Source organism: Dasypus novemcinctus, chromosome 13, assembly GCF_030445035.2.
Source record: "Dasypus novemcinctus isolate mDasNov1 chromosome 13, mDasNov1.1.hap2, whole genome shotgun sequence".
Classification (NCBI taxonomy): domain Eukaryota; kingdom Metazoa; phylum Chordata; class Mammalia; order Cingulata; family Dasypodidae; genus Dasypus; species Dasypus novemcinctus.
In genome coordinates, this window is record NC_080685.1 from 37,902,187 (window position 1) to 37,920,046 (window position 17,860).

The window sequence follows — 17,860 nt, forward strand, 5'->3', positions numbered from 1 at the left end:
CATCTCTTCCCTTGGGGGCATTTGCTAATTCTAGACATGAGCTGAATATTGAGCTTGTTCCAGGCAACAGGGGAAAAGAGCAAAGATTTTATTGATTGCTGTGCAAGTCTAGAGGGAAAAATTAGAAACCTGAGAGGGTCTCAGACACATGGCTGATTTTCCCAACAGTATATTTGGTGAGTTCCCAGAGTACCTGGGAAGCTAAGGAATAAGACTCACATCTTATAAAAGCAACATGAACTCCCCCATGGGTGAAAGACTCCCACCGTGGTCTTTCCCTTAATTCATTTGCCAGATTTTGAAGTGTGAAATGGGAGGCAGAGGGACTGAGGTAGGAAACTCTGAAAAGAAGAACTACATCTCCCATAGTCTTTCAGATCTGAGCAGCTGGATGCCTGACAGTCTCTTAATCAAAGATCCATGAGGGTCCCAACAAATGAACAGGGTGATGCAGGCATAGATTGTCTTATATAAATTGTCTCTAATTGCACTGAGCTGATCAGCCTCACAATCTATCTGCTTAACAGAGAAGAAGAGAGAACCCTCTCTGGTGGAAGATAATATAATACGAAGCCTCTCTGGTCTTTTATATAAAATATACAACATTAAATTTAAAACCAAACAAACAACAAACAAAACACCAGGATAGGATTGTGAGAAGATGGTAGAGTAGAAAGTTCCAGGAAACAGTTTCTCCACCAATACAACTATTAACCAGGCAGGAATTGTCTGTATGAACTATTTTGAAACCCCAGCTGGCAGGGAAGACCAGGAGGAAAAGGCTGGTAAATTGTGGTAAATGCCAATGAATTGCACTCTCTGGACAGCAGCTACTGTCATCTATTCCCCAGCCTCTCATCCAGCAGCAGTGAGGGACTAAACCCCTACCCCAAGTGCAGCTTGCTATTGCCAGGGTGGGATATAAAGACTTAGTTGCCAAAGATCTGGGAGTGTGTAGTCAGATATCTGATCGTTGCTTTTGATTAGCTGCTTCAGACTGCTGGGGTGTCCAGCTGCCTCAGGCAAAAACAGCAGAAAAACCTTAAAGACTCTTTCTCAAATCTAAGGAAAACAGTTGAAGGGTTGCATTTACTGGGCAAGTGCCAAATCAAGAAAATGAAGTTTCAAAGAGACATAGGAGAAGCTTCTGGCATCCTTACTGGCTCTCCCTCAGCCCCTCCTCAGGGCAGTGTGGAGATGACCAGCCATCCCTTTGTGGGTCCCTGGCCTCCTTCTGGCTGGGAAACACTATTTGGGAAACTTCTCTCCTGCCTTCCAAGAATTTGCCTTCCAGGCAAAAGAAGCTTGAGACAGCAGAAGAAGGGTAAGAAACAATTGTGTTGGGCATCCTAGGGCAAAGGCTTACTTGCTTTAAGTCCTGGGGTTGAGGGCCTGGGAGAGGGAGAATTCTGGAGAATTCAGCATACATTCAAATTCCTGTAAACAGGAGAACTCCTAAGGCCACAGACAAGTACAAGCCCAGGATAAGATAAAGACCCAGAAAAGACAGGGAGGACTCTGCACTTTGCATTCACCTTGGGCTGACCTTATAGGTCTGATAGAAGGGCTGAATACTGAAGCAGAGGCATCAGACAACATAAAATGAATTTTCAAAGACTGTGAAAAGTGTGAGTTTTTTTGCATAAATTTGTTTGGTTTTGTTAGCTCCTGGCACTCAAGAAAATCTCTGTCATATCACTAGATAGGTACAAACTCAAAAAATAGAAATCTCAGGAGCTAAGTCCCAGAGTTAACATTTTAAAATATTAACATGTACAGTGTGCAACAAAAAATTACAAGACAGACAAAGAAATAGGAAATGATAACTCACCAAAGAAAAAGGATAAAAATCCAAGAAAACATCAATAAGGAAGACCAGACTGTGGATATACCAGATGAGACTTAGAAAAAATAAAATAAAAGATCTTCAATATCCTCAAGGAGATGAAGAAAAATACAAGAAAGAGCTAAAGGATGTGAGGAAAACAATGAGTGAACTATATGATAATATCAATAAAGAGACAGAAAATTTCAATATCAACAAAGGACAAAACAGAACTACTGGAGTTGAAGACCACAATAATTGAAATGAAAAATTCCAAGGAGAGTTTCAACAGCAGTTTGGAGGTGGCAGAAGAAGGAATCAGTGAACTTGAAGACAAAATAATTGAAATGAGGCAGGCTGGGGAACAGAAAGAAAAAAGAATTAGAAGAAGTGAAAATGCGTAAGAGTTCTGTGGGACACCGTCAAGTGTACCAATACATGCATTATGGTAGTATCAGAGGGCGAATAAGGAAAGAAGCAGAAAGACTGTTAAAAGAAATAATGGCAGAAAACTTTCCAAACTTGGCAAAAGAATGAAAATGCACATCCAAGAAACCCATAAAATACCAAACAGGATAGGGAAGCAGATTTGGCTCAACAGATAGAACATCTGCCTATCACCTGGGAGGTCCAGGGTTTAAACCCAGGGCCTCCTGAGCTGTGTGATAAGCTGCCCCATGCACAGTGCTGCTGAGCCCAAAGAGTGCCATGCCACACAGGGGTGTCCCCCACATAGGGGATCCCCACCTGCAAGGAGTGCACCCTGTAAGGAGAGTCACCCAGCGTGAAAAAGGTGCAGCCTGCCCAGGAGTGGCACTACACACATGAAGAGCTGATGCAGCAAGATGATGCAACAAAAAGAGACACAGATTCCTGGTGCCACCTGACAAGAATGCAGGTGGACTCAGAAGAACACACAGTGAATGGACACAGAGAGCAGACAACTGGGGGTGGGGAGGGGGGAAGGGGAGAGAAATAAATAAAACATAAATCTTTTTAAAAAACCCAGTCAGGATAAAGTCAAAGAGAAATATGCCCAGACACAAAATGTCAAATGCCAAGGACAAGGAGAGAGTTCTGAAAGCTTCAAAAGAAAAGCAACTTAATTTGGACAAGGGAGTCCAAATTAAATTAAATATGATTTCTCATCAAAAACTATAGAGGCAAAGAGAAGGGGCAAGATGGTGGCAGAGTAAGGGGCTCAAACTGTTGCTCATCCTACAGGACAGTTAGTAACCAGTCAAAGCAATCTATATCACCAGTTTGGGGGCCAAGAAGACGAGAGAAGCATCCTGCAACATCCTTGGAACATCAGAAAGAGGAGAATGCCCATCTGCGATGAAGATTCATGAGTAGAGCACTCCACATTGTGGAGACTGGTGCCCATCCCCCACTGGTGGTGCATGCCAACTTGGGAGCTATTATCTAGCTGGAGTTGGAAGCTCCATTTCCAAAGAGCAGGGAAGGAAGAGACTGTGAGGCACTGATTTCAGCTACTGATCAGTAAATTTGTCTGGCTAAAGTCCAATCCTAAGAACAGCTGAAGTTTGAACCTGTTCAAGTCAGAAAGAGGCCAGTAACAGCCATTTTAATTCCACCCCCAGCACATGCAGCCAAGACGGACTGATCGAAAATCACAGTGAAGGTAAAGACTGGCTTCTTTCCACCCAGGTCAGATTTCAGCCCTAGCCTAGGCACCAGTCCCACCTCCATCTGGGAAACTGCAGTTGCTTTTGGCCCACACAGACTAGATTGGTGGGCAAACCTGTGGATACATCTCCACCCTTAAGAGGATATGAGGGTGGTGGTGTTTCCTCAACCTCTGTGAGCAACTGCAGGCACTTTTGGCATGCATGAACTAGAGTGTTTGTCACTTCTCTGTATCCATCCCTGAACAGGGCAGAAGGAACAATGCTCCCTCAGCTTCTCTGGGCAATTGCAGTCACTTATAGCCTGCATAGAATAAATTTTTGGACCATCTGTGGCTCCAATCACTTCCTGACAGAGCAGGAGAAGGGACAGAGCTCTCCCACCTTCTCCAGGCAACTGCATTTACTTTTGGCCTGCATGGACTAACTAAATTGCTGGGCACACCAGAGGCTCCATTCCTGCCCCTGGCAGGGGAGGAGAGGGGCCAGTGCTTCATTAGTCTACCTGGGAAACAGTGGTCAATTTTGATTTGCATAGCTTAGTTTGCTGCCCACACCTGTGGTTCCATCCCTACCCCAGTCAGGGGAGAAATAAGTGTGGAGCATCATCAGTCTCTCCAAGAAACTAAAGATAGTATTGACCTGCATGGCTTGGATTATTGCACACAGCTGTGGCTCCTTTCCCACCCCTGGCAGAAGAGAAAGGTGAGAGAAGTTTCATTTGTTCCTGGGGCAAAATAGGCAGCTTCAGCCTCTATAATGTACAGTACAATGCACCCTCAGCTCTTATTCTGCAACCAGCAAGGGAGAAAGGGCAAGAAACAGATGAAAAGGAGCTTTAAAAAATTTAGATTGGCTAAACAAGAGCCACTATAAAGTTCCAAAGTAAGTTGAACCAAGTGTCCAAGAGGGGCTGTAGCGCAAAGCCAATCAAACAGAAAGCCCTAGACTAAGGGGAGAAAAGGGACCAAGAATAAATATATCTAGTAAATCAGATGCCAAGATACCAACAAAAAATTACAGTTCATACTAAGAATCAGGAAGACATGGCCCAGTTAAAGGAAGAAACAAGCCTCCAGATGACACAAATGAGTTGAGACAACTAATCATAGATGTTCAAACAAATCTTCTTAGTGAATTCAATGAGATGGCTAAAGAGATTGAGGATATCTAGAAGACCCTGCGTGAGTACAAGGAAGTACAAGGAAGAATTTTAAGGCATACATAGTCTTATGGGAATTAAAGGCACAATAAACAAAAATTAAAACACACTGGAGGCATGTAATACCAGACTTGAATAGGCAGAAGAAAGGATCAGTAAGCTGGAAGCAGAATCTCTGAAAACAAACATACAAAAAAAGAAACAGATAAAAGCATGGAAAAAATGGAACATGGTCTCATGATGGCAAAAGACATGCAAACATATCTGCCATGGTTGTCCCAGAAGGAAAAGAGAAAGGAAAAGGGGCAAAAGGAATATTTGAGGAAATAATGCTAGAAAATTTACCAACCCTACTGAAGGACATAGATATCCATGTCAAGAAGCACAACATACTCCAATCCAAATAGATTTACTCCATGACACATCCTAATCAAAATGTTAAATGCCAAAGATAAAGAGAGAGTCCTGAGAGCAGCAAGAGAAAAGTGATTCATTACATACAAGGGATGCCCAATAAGATTAATTGCTGATTTCTCATTTAAAAAACCATGGAGGCAAGAAAGGAGTGCTATGATATATTTAATATACTGAAAGATAAAAATTGCCAGCCAAGAATCTTATATGGCAAGACAGTCTTTAAAAAATGAGAATGAGTTTAGAATATTCACAGATAAATAGACATTGAGAGAGTTTTTAGCCAAGAGGCAGGTTTTGCAGGACATATTAAAGGGAGTGCTACATCATGAAAAGAAAAGACAGGATAGTCTTGTAAGAGAGTCTAGAAATGAAGATTATATCACTAAAAGTAACTACAAATGTGAAAAAGAGTGGTGAAAATAAGATATGACAGATAAAACCCAAAAATCAAGATGGGTGAAGTATGAACTGCCTTTACAGTAATAACATTGAATGTTAATGGATTACACCCTCTAATCAAAAGACTGGCAGAATGGATAAGAAAATATAAGTCATCTATATGCTCATTACAAGAGACTCACCTTGGACCCTGGGATACAAATAGATTGAAAGTGAAGAGCCAGAAAAAGTTATTTCACACATGCAGTAACATGCCCCCACCCCCAAAGCTGGAGTAGCTATACTTATATAAGATAAAATAAACATATATTTAATATAAAATAAGTTTATTATATTGTAATAAAAGGGGCAATTCACCAGGAGGAAATAGCAATCGTAAAATGCATATGTAACTAATCAGGATGTTGCAAATTACATGAAACAAAAACTGGCAAAACTGAAGGGACCAATAGATGTCTCTAATAATAGTTGGAGTCTTCAACACACCACTCTCATCATTGGATAGATCATCTGGGCAGATGATCAATAAACAGAGAGCTTGGATAATATAATAAATGGACTAAACCTAATAGACATATACAGAACATCGCACCCCAAAACATCAGGATATACATTCTTCTCAAGTACTCATGGATCTTCCTTCAGGACAGACCATATGTAGAGTCACAGAGTAGATCTCAATAAATTTTAAAATATTGAATTATACAAAGCACTTTCTCTGAATGGAATAAAACTAGAAATCAATGACAGTCAGAAAAAGGGAAAATGTGTAGATTAATCAACACAATATTAAATAATTTGTGTGTCAAAGAATAAATTGCAAGAGAAATTAATACATATTAGTCTATCAAGATGAATGAAAATGAAAACACAAAATATTGGAAACTATGAGATGCAACAAAAACAGTGCTGAAAGGGAAATTTATAGCCCTCAATGATTACATTAAAAAAGAAGAGAGCACTAAAATCAATGACCTGGAGGGGGAGGCAAGATGGTGGCTGAGTGAACTTCCCGGTTACTAGCTCCTGGGGGGAATCGGCTGGGAGGCGTCGGAGACTCTTTGGGACCGGCTGTTTCGGGATTTTTCCTGGTCCGGAGGTGTCTGGACACCGATTTGGAGGGAAGGTAACAGAGAGGATCCATCTGTGAAATATACACGGAGATCCCAGCTACGTGTGGAGGACTCCCTCCTTGGGTAGGCAGAGCTGAGGCAGCTAGCACCACGCGGAGCCCCGGCGGGCGGCGGCCAGGGTAGCCTAGCTGGGCCGAGGTGGGCAGCGGGCGGGGGATATGAGCCACGCCACGGCGGGTGGCGGGCGGGAGAGCCGAGCCGCGCTGTGCCCCGGCAGGCGGCGGGCAAGGGAGCCAAGCCCAGCCGAGCCTAGCCGCGCCGCGGCGGGTGGCGGGCGGGAGAGCCGAGCTGCGCTGTGCCGCAGCGGGCGGTGGGCGAAGGAGCCGAGCCCAGCCGAGCCTAGCCGCGCCGCGGCGGGCGGTGGGCGGGAGAGCCGAGCTGCGCTGCGCCACGGCGGCGGGCGGTGGGCGGGGAAGCCGAGTCCGGCCGAGCCCGGCTGAGCCACGCCGCACCGGGCGGCGAGTGGGAGAGCCAAGCCACGCTGTGCCGCGCCGGGCGGTGGGCGGGAAAGCCGAGCCCGGCCGAGCCCAGCTGAGCCGCGGCGGGAGGGGAAGCCGAGCCCAGCCGAGCCGCGGTGGGCGGCGGGCGGGGGACCAGAGCCCAGCTGAGCCCAGCCGAGCCTGGCGGCGGGGTTTCTGTTCTTTGTTTTTTGTTTTTTTTTATTTTTTATTTTTTGTTGTTGTTGTTGTTCTTGTTCTTTTTTTTTTTCAATCCTCTCTTTCTTGTCCCCAATATTCTTCTTATACTATTTTACCTTAACAATACAATAGGTCCTACAGGAAATACCTCACATTTGCTGGGTTTCCTCACCCTCCACTGCCTCATTTCTCTGTGAATAGATTTAGCCTGTCTACACTATCCCCTTTCCCCTACAACTTGATATCCTCCACCATCTGCTATCTCTCCTATATTCCATCTCCCTTTCTTTTATCCACAAAGTGTCTAACACTTAATTTCTAATACCTTTGTTTAGTTTTCCATCTGGTATTCGTCCCTGAAACTATTACCTCTCTTTTCTCTTTCCCTCTCTCACGAAAACAATAGCCTCTTAGTACGTACCACATTCCTCCCATATTCAGTCGTCTACCTCATTATAGGTACTTTCCTACTACTATAACTCTACACAATTTACATGATCTAACCTCCATCCTCCCAGAACTCATATTATTGCTTTGTAAACATATATCACCAATACTACTTCACACCTTTTCCTTCCTTACACAATTGACTTTCCCCAGCACTAATACTTTCCTTTAAAGTGAGCTTAACTAGCAATAAGAAATTGGAATAAGAAGAACAAAGTGACAAAGAGAAGATATAACACTTACGCAAAAACAACAGCTAATTAATCTCCAAGACTAGACAAAGAAGCTAAGGAACTGATTAAACCCGTCAAGAAAAAATGTTGACAAGACAGCAACAAAAATCTACAAACCAAACCAGTAATCAGGAAAACATGGCTGAATCCAATCAACAAACTGAAAATCAGGAAGGGGGGCAGGACTTCGCACAAGCAATGAAAGATCTCAGAACATTTATCACCGACAAATTTGATGAAGTAATGAAAGAGGTTAACAGCGTGAAGACAACACTTGGAGGGGAAATTGCAGACATGCGCAAAAAAATAACAGATATGATGGAAATGAACACCACAATTCAAGAAATCAAAAATACACTTGCAGCAAATATCAGCAGACTAGAAGACGCAGAGCAGAGAATTAGTGATGTGGAAGACAGTGCATTGGAAATCAAACAGATAGTAGAAGTGGTCAATAAAAAGGTAGAAAAAATCCAGATAGGACTTAGGGACCTGAATGATAACGCAAAACGCTCAAACATACGTATTATAGGCATTCCAGAAGGAGAAGAGAAGGGAAAGGGGTCAGAAGGAGTGTTGCAGGAAATAATGAATGAAAACTTCCCAAATCTACTGAAAGAGACAGATGTACATATCCAAGAAGCACAGCGCACTCCACTGGTCATAAACCCCAACAGGCCCACCCCAAGACATATACTTGTCAAATTATCCAATGCTCAAGACAAAGAAAAAATTCTAAAAGCAGCAAGAGAAAAGAAAACCATCACATACAAGGGAAATTCCATAAGATTAAGTGCTGATTTCTCATCTGAAACGATGGAGGCAAGAAGGCAGTGGTATGATATAGTCAAGGTACTAAAGGAAAAAAATTTCCAACCAAGAATACTCTATCCAGCTAAACTAGCATTCAAAAATGATGGAGAGTTCAAAATATTCACAGATAAACAGAAACTGAAAGAGTATATCAACAAGAAACCTCCCCTTCAAGAAATTCTTAAGGGAGTTCTGCAGGAAGAAAGGAAAAAACAGGACAGTCAGAGATGGAGGAGAGTGTAAAAGCAACAAGAAAGACAAAAATAGAAGGGGAAAATAAAATAATACAAACAAAATATAACAAACACAAATCCAACCAAAATATGGCTACCATAAATAACTCTCTAAACGTAATAACACTGAATGTCAACGGATTAAACTCACCTATCAAAAGATTCAGACTGGGACACTGGATAAGGAAATATGACCCATCTATATGCTGCCTAAAAGAGACACATCTTAGACCCAGAGACTCATGGAGGTTGAAAGTGAATGGCTGGAAAACAATCATACAAGCAAACAACAACCAAAAAAAGGCAGGAGTAGCTATATTAATATCAGACAAAATAGACTTTAAATGCGAAACAATTGTGAGAGACAAAGAAGGATACTATATTTTAGTGAAAGGGACAATTTGTCAAGAAGATCGAACAATCATAAATATTTATGCTCCTAACAAGGGCGCCTCTAAATATGTGAGGCAAACGCTGGAAAAACTAAGTGAAAGAATAGATGCATCTACAATTATAGTGGGGGATTTTAATACACCACTATCAACTCTGGACAGAACATCTCAAAAGAGAATCACTAAAGAAACAAAACATTTGAACAGTATATTAGAAGAGCTGGATCTCATAGACATATATAGATCATTACACCCAAACACAGCAGGATATACATTTTTCTCAAGCGCACATGGAATATTCTCCAAGATTGACCATATGCTAGGCCACAAAGAAAGGCTTAATGAATTCAGAAAGATCGAAATCATACAAAACAATATCTCTGACCACAGTGGAGTCAAGCTGGAAATTTGCAAGGGACAGAGACCCAGACTTCACACGACAATTTGGAAATTAAACAGCACACTCTTAGAAAAACAGTGGGTCAAAGAGGAAATCTCAAAAGAAATCAATGACTACCTTGAAACAAATGATAATGATAACACAACATACCAAAATTTATGGGATGCAGCAAAAGCGGTACTGAGAGGGAAATTTATAGCCATAAATTCATATATCAAAAAAGAAGAAAGAGCAGAAATTGAAGAATTAACTGCACATTTGAAGGAATTAGAAAAACAACAACAAAGTTACCCAACAGGAAGAAGAAGGAAGGAAATAACAAAGATAAGAGCAGAACTAAATGAAATAGAAAATAAAGCACTTGAAAAAATAAACAAGACCAAGAGCTGGTTTTTTGAGAAGATCAACAAAATTGACAAACCTTTAGCGAGACTAACAAAGAAAAAAAGAGAAAAGATGCAAATACACAAAATAAGAAATGAGAAAGGTGATATCACCACTGACCCCACAGAAATAAAGACTATCATAAGAGGATACTTTGAAAAACTATATTCCAACAAAAATGACAATTTAGAGGAAATGGACAAATTCCTAGAAATACATAAGCAGCCCATACTGACGAAAGAAGAAATTGATGATCTTAACAAACCAATCACAAGCAAAGAGATAGAATCAGTCATTAAAAATCTCCCAACTAAGAAGAGCCCAGGGCCAGACGGCTTCACAGGTGAATTCTACAAAACATTCCAGAAAGAACTAACACCAATCCTGTTGAAACTATTCCAAAAAATTGAAACAGAAAGAACACTGCCTAATTCCTTCTATGATGCCAACATTACCCTAGTACCAAAGCCAAACAAAGACACCACAAGAAAGGAAAATTACAGACCAATTTCTCTAATGAACCTAGACGCAAAAATACTTAACAAAATACTTGCTAATCGTATTCAACAACACATTAAACGAATTATACACCACGACCAAGTGGGATTTATTCCAGGTATGCAAGGATGGTTCAACATAAGAAAATCAATCAATGTAATACACCATATAAACAGATTGAGAGAAAAAAACCACATGATTATATCTATAGATGCAGAAAAGGCATTTGACAAAATACAGCACCCCTTCCTGATAAAAACACTCCAAAAGATCGGAATACAAGGAAACTTTTTGAACATGATAAAGAGTATATATGAAAAACCTAAAGCCAACATTGTTTACAATGGCGAAATCCTGAAATCCTTCCCTCTAAAATCAGGAACAAGACAAGGATGCCCATTGTCTCCGCTCCTATTTAACATTGTCTTGGAAGTACTGGCTCAAGCACTGAGACAAGAACCAGATATAAAAGGCATTCAAATTGGAAGGGAAGAAGTCAAAATTTCATTATTTGCAGATGACATGATCCTATATATAGAAAACCCTGAGAGATCTACAACAAAGCTCCTAGAACTCATAAATGAGTTTAGCAAAGTTGCAGGTTATAAGATCAATGCGCAAAAATCAGTAGCATTTCTATACACCAATAATGAGCAAGATCAGGAGGAAATCAAGAAACAAATACCATTCACAATAGTAAATAAAAAAATCAAATACTTAGGAATAAACTTAACTAAAGAGGTAAAAAACTTATACATCGAGAACTATACAAGATTGTTCAAGGAAATCAAAGAAGACCTAAATAAATGGAAGAATATTCCCTGTTCATGGATAGGAAGACTGAATATTATTAAGATGTCTATCCTACCAAAACTGATCTACACATTCAATGCAATCCCAATAAAAATCAACACAGCCTTCTTTAAGGAACTAGAAAAACTAACTATGAAATTTATTTGGAATAAAAAGAGTCCCCGAATAGCCAAAGACATATTGAAAAAGAAAAACGAAATAGGAGGAATCACACTTCCTGACTTCAAAACATACTACAAAGCTACAGTAGTGAAAACAGCATGGTACTGGCATAAGGAGAGACACACAGACCAATGGAATCGAATTGAAAGTTCAGATATAGAACCTCATGTATATAGCCATATAATATTCGATAAAGCCACCAAACCCTCTCAACTGGGAGAGAATGGCCTATTCAACAAATGGTGTCTGGAGAACTGGATAGCCATATGTAGAAGAATGAAAGAGGATTACCATCTCACACCTTATACAAAGATCAACTCAAGATGGATCAAAGACCTAAATATAAGAGCCAAGACCATAAAGACCTTAGAAAGCAGTGTAGGGAAACATCTACAGGACCTTGTAATAGGAAATGGCTTCATGAATATCACACCAAAAGCATGAGCAGCAAAAGAACAAATAGATAAATGGTACTACCTCAAAATTAAAGCCTTCTGCACCTCAAAGGAGTTTGTCAAGAAAGTAAAAAGGGAACCCACACAATGGGAGAAAATATTTGGCAACCATATATCTGATAAGAGACTTATAACTTGCATATATAAAGAACTCATATATCTTGAAAACAAAAAGATAAACAACCCATTTAAAAAATGGGAAAAAGATTTAAACAGACACTTCTCCAAAGAAGAAATACAAATGGCTAAAAAGCACATGAAAAAATGCTCCAAATCCCTAGCTATCAGGGAAATGCAAATCAAAACTACAATGAGATACCATCTTACTCCCATAAGATTGGCAGCCATGAAAAAAACAGTAGAATACAAATGCTGAAGAGGATGTGAAGAAAGGGGAACACTCATCCATTGCTGGTGGGAATGCAGAAGGATCCAACCATTCTGGAGGACAGTTTGGCAGTTTCTCAAAAAATTATCCATAGATTTGCCATATGACCCAGCAATACCACTGCTGGGTATATACCCATCAGATCTGAAAACACGGACACAAACCGATATATGTACACCAATGTTCATAGCAGCATTGTTCACCATCGCCAAAAGTTGGAATCAATCCAAAAGTCCATCAACAGATGAGTGGATCAATAAAATGTGGTATATACACACAATGGAATACTACTCAGCTGTAAGAACCAATACCCTACAATCGCACGTGATAACATGGATGAACCTTGAGAATCTTATGTTGAGTGAAGCAACCCAGGCATTGAAGGACAAATACTATATGACCTCAATGATATGAAATAAGTTAACTGCCTCAGAGAGCTAGAGTCTGGAAAAGTGGCTTACTGGAAATCGGGGGGTGGAGGAAGGATGTGAGTTAATGTCTGTAGGGGTGGAATCTGTGATGAGCTGGGGGTAAGTATGAGCACAAAGAAGGGACAAAATGGGGGCAAGGGGTTACCTTTGGGTGGGGTTTTCTGGGTTTGAGGGGGGCTGGGGATGGGAAGAGGGGTAATATGGTCCAAGAAATAGGTGGGAGGGAGGGGCAGCATACAAACATGGGAGAGTGCCAGAAGTTCGTTGAGAACTAAATGTTGAGTAAAACGTATCAAAGTATAAGTAGGAGGGTTACCTGGTTAGGACGCTCAGGGGGTATGGTCTGATGCGGGACGGACTCCGGAGGGAATAGCTGAAGGCTCATTTTGCCAAGGTGGGTTCTACCATTGGGTGGGGTGGACCCATGTCCTGGGGAAGACTAATGCCGTCGAATAGAGAGAACTGTATCTCTCGTGAGAAAGGACGGCTCCCAGGGCATTAGATTGGCAGGCGTTGTGGGCCCTAAGGGGAGGGGAAAATGGACGTGCAATGGATGGAACAAAGGTAAATAAGGGGGCAAAAGAGGAGTTATGTGAGAGTACACGAGGATGAATATAAAACAGCTAATATTACACCAAAAACATATAGGGGACGACAGACTAATAATGAAAACCATAAGACAAAACATAGGATAACTAAAAAATTTAGAAAACTGTACAACCTAAAGTATGGACCACATAGTAAGCACAAATGTTACCTTGTTTGAAAACTATAGTTTCGGAATCTGTACATCAGTTTCAGGAAATATGATATGAATAAGTTAAAAGATTATTGCTGTGGAAGGGAAAAGGTTTTTTGGTGGATCTGGGGAAATACTGTATATTGTATATATGAATTTTGGTGATCTAAGGCTCTTCTGAAGCTGACATTATGTTGGGATTCACTTTACGGGAAGTTTTGGATCACAGAGTGGTTCAACAATGGCAGCGGAGGAATACTGATATGGGATATTATTGACAGGATATATATGGTTGACAGGAGTTATACAGGGCATATGCCCAGGGTATATGGTAATGTCTATATATACTCATAGTGGAAACAATTAAAAACAACAGCTGGGGGGGTACTGGGCTCCTGGCCGGGGGCTCACTGTTGTGGGCCCTGGGAGAGTAGCGGCAATCCTCCAGGTGCAACGGCAAGAACCAGGAAGGAAGGAGGGCCCAACAGTGGGCTCTTGATACTAATGGCTACACTTTTGAGCCTATGCACCTGCAATAAGAACAAGGCCTAGAGTAGCATTGTGCCTGGGGGTTTCCTCCTGACAGCCTTCATGTTACTCAAATGTGGCCACTCTCACAGCCAAACTCAGCGTGTAGATGTGATGCATTCCCCCCAGCGTGGGACACGACACCCGGGGATGAGCCTCCCTGGCACCGAGGGATCACTACCACATACCAGCTGAAGAAGCAACTAGAAAATGACCTTGAATTAAAGATTCAATGTGGAACAGCAGAATATACCTGTCTACATATAATAACATGACTTCGGGAAGCGGTTTGACCTAATGTAAGGGGGAAATGGAAAGGAGAAATGAGATTATAAGGCTGTGAGTCTCTAAAAAAGAGTCTGGAGGTTGTCAGGAGGAATAGCCCTATGTACAACTGAACAGAGTCTAAGAGACAGATAAGGTAGATACAACCCCAGGTATTGGTTCTTTTGAGGGATAAAGAGACCCACGGGTTCTATGGTCATGGCAGAAGGGGTTCACTGCCATGACAGATGGCCCTTCTTTGGAGCTGGCGTCTCTGCGTGATGGAAATGGACTCAGAGGGGATCTCTTTTCACAAGACTTGCATGCTACTTTATTGGAATTGTAGTTGGTGCTGGGTTTAAGATATATGTAGGGGATTTGAATCTCTGGACTGATAATATGACACCCAGGCCCAAAGCCTCAACAGACTTCAGCTTCTACACTTTGACTTATTGGACTTACTCCACTCAGCTAACATGGAGTTGAAGAAGGTCAACCACCACAACATGGAGCCTAGAGTGTCTACAACTAGAAGTGGGAAGAGTGCATCCAGTACCCATGTGGAATCTAAGCCCTCACTTGACATAGGTGTGTAATGGACACAACCAATCCAATGTCCACAGAGAAAATGTGGAATGGGTGTGGGAACAGTAGCCATGGGGGCTGCTGGGTGTGGGGAACGGGAGGAAGAGATGAGATGTGGAGGCATTTTCGGGACGTGGAGTTGTCCTGGATAGTGCTTCACGGACAATTACGGGACACTGTAGATCCCCCCAGGGCCCACTGGATGGAACGTGAGAGAGTCTGGGCTATGATGTGGACCATTGACTATGGGGTGCAGTGATGCTCAGAGATGAACTTACCAGGTGCAATGGATGTATCACGATGATGGGAGAGAGTGTTGCTGTGGGGGGAGTGGGGGGCAGGGGTGGTGGGGTTGAATGGGACCTCATATATTTTTTTTAATGTAATTAAAAAAATAATAATAAATATTAAAAAATAAATAAATAAAAATAAAAAATAAAAAATAAAATCAATGTCCTAACTACAGAACTAAAGGAACTAGAAAAAGAAGAGCAAACTATGTTCAAAGCAAGCAGAAGGAATGAAGTAAGAAAGATCAGAGCAGAAACAAATTAAATTGAAGACAAAAAACAAAAAACAAAAAAAGTAGAATTAACAAAACCAAAAGCTGGTTCTTCAAGAAGATCAACTAAATTGACAAACCCTTAGCTAGACCAACAAAGAAAAAGAGAGAGAAGTGGCAAATTAATAAAATCAGAAATGAAAATGGGGACATTATTACCTCACAGAAATAAAAAAGATCATAAGAGGACACTATGAACTATGAACAATTATATGCCAAAAACTAGACAATATTGATGAAATGGAAAAATTCCTAGGAACATACAAACAACCTACATTGACCCTAAAAAAATAGAAACAACAAACCAATCACAAGCAAAGAGATTGAAACAGTCATCAAACAACTTCCCAAAATGAAAAGCCCCTGAACAGATGGCTTACAGGTGAATTCTATCAAACATTCAAAGAAGATTTAATACCAGTCTTACTCAAACTCTTCCAAAAATTTGAACAGGAAGGAATGCTACCAAACTCATTCTGTGAAGCCAATATCACCCTAATATCAAAGCCAGATAAAGATTTTATGAAAAAAGAAAATTACAGACCCATTTCCCTTATGAATATGGATGCAAAAATCCTCAAAAAAAATTCTTGCAAATTGAATCCAACAACACATTAATAAAAGAATTATTCATCATGATTAAATGGGTTTTATCCCAGGCATGCAAGGGTGGTTCAACACAAGAAAATCAATCAGCATCATACAACTCATTAATAAATCAATGAATGGATAAGCAAAATGTGGTATATACATACAATGGAATATTACTCATCTGTAAGAAGGAATGAAGTATTGATAAATGTGACAACATGGATGCATCTTGATAAGACCTAAGCATATTGAGCAGACTCAAAGAGTTAGAGTCTGGAAGATAGGTTATCAGGTGACTGGAAGTAGAATGGGGTAAGCCAATGCTCAATATGGGCAAAACCCATGATTAGGTGGAATGAGGTGGTTTGGCAGTGGAGGGGGGGTGATGGTGATGGAGGGGCATAAGTGGGGTCAATGGTGCTGGAATGTGAAGTTGAGAAGTGTGGGGGTGGGTTTGGAATGGACTATCCATGGAACTGAGGGAGGACTGGAGGAAGGAACAGGTGAACTCTGGGGATTTATAGGTCTGTGGCTGAAACTACAATGGTGGGAATGGTTTTTTTGGCAAATATGGAAGGGGAGAGTCACTGGTGCAGGGCGTTGGTGGTGGTGGGATATGCAGGAAAGTGTGCACCTGGAGCATGCCTTTATGGAATATGAATGTATTCATCTTGGCATAGGATATTATCTCAGTGGATGGAGAACCACACAATAAGCAAGAAAATATTAAACTCCCATCCTAGGGAGTCCTGCTACATTCTCAAACAAGGGGCAAGAACCTCTCAAGTACATAGGCAGCACCTAATAAAAGAAAACAGACCAGTATGTCAAGCCCTCAATATTAATGCATGTAACTATGAACCTTATTGTTTAAACATGAAAACTTAGTAGTTGCCATAGGTTCTGAGGGGAAGGGGAGGGAGGAATGGGTGGAACATGTACATCTTGGGGTACTGGAGTTGTTCTGTGTGATTTTCCAATGAAGGACACAGGGCATTATACATTTTGTCAGAACCTGTAAAAGTACATGGTACAAAAAGTAAACCATAATATAAAAAACTGATCATGTTTAGTAGTAATGCTTCAAGTTTTGTTCATTGATTGTAACAAATGTAACATACTCACGTAGGATGTTATTGGTAAGGGAGGATGTGTGTGTGTGTGGGAAGACAGGAGTGGGGTATACGGGAATCCCCAGTATTTTTTTTCTCCTTTATTTTCTTTTAAATGTTACCCCCTGTGTTTTCTATGTGATTTTTCTGTAATCTAAAGCTTCTTGGAAAATAAAGTATGGGGAAAATATACAGAAGAAATTTTCAATGCACAAAAAAGAAAAGAGATTTTAAGTTGACGAAAGGCACAGTGCAAAATTAAATTTAATTTAAAAAATTTTATTTTATTTTTGTTAGCTTTGTTTTGGGGGAGATTTTGGGTTGCAGAGGGATTGCAGTGGTGGTAAGGAGGATCACTGGTTTGGAGTGTTGGTGGTGGAGGGGTGTGTGTATGGGTATACCCGGGACATGCCTCTTTGTGGAGTGTGAGTGTGTTCATGTGCTCATGGGGTGTTGTCTCACTGGGTGGGAGAACCACAGAATAACCAGCTGATTACTGAATTCTCATTCTGGTGAGTTCTGCTACATTCTCTCATAGAGTGGTGAGAATCTCTGAAGTACATGGGCAGTGCCTAGCAAAGGATGATACACAGGCCCTTAATATTAA

General features: G+C 41.0%; 1 protein-coding gene across 1 annotated transcript in view; it reads right to left on the reverse strand.

Moving 5' to 3' along the window:
- Window positions 1-6,435: 6,435 nt before the first annotated feature.
- LOC101428943 (intelectin-2) overlaps window positions 6,436-17,860 on the reverse strand; it is a 399,980-nt gene continuing 388,555 nt past the window's right edge. Inside the window, exon 7 of the mRNA XM_071207525.1 lies at window positions 6,436-6,596. Coding sequence (XP_071063626.1) covers window positions 6,472-6,596 — 125 coding nt within the window. The 3' untranslated portion in view covers window positions 6,436-6,471. The remainder of the gene's footprint in view (window positions 6,597-17,860) is intronic.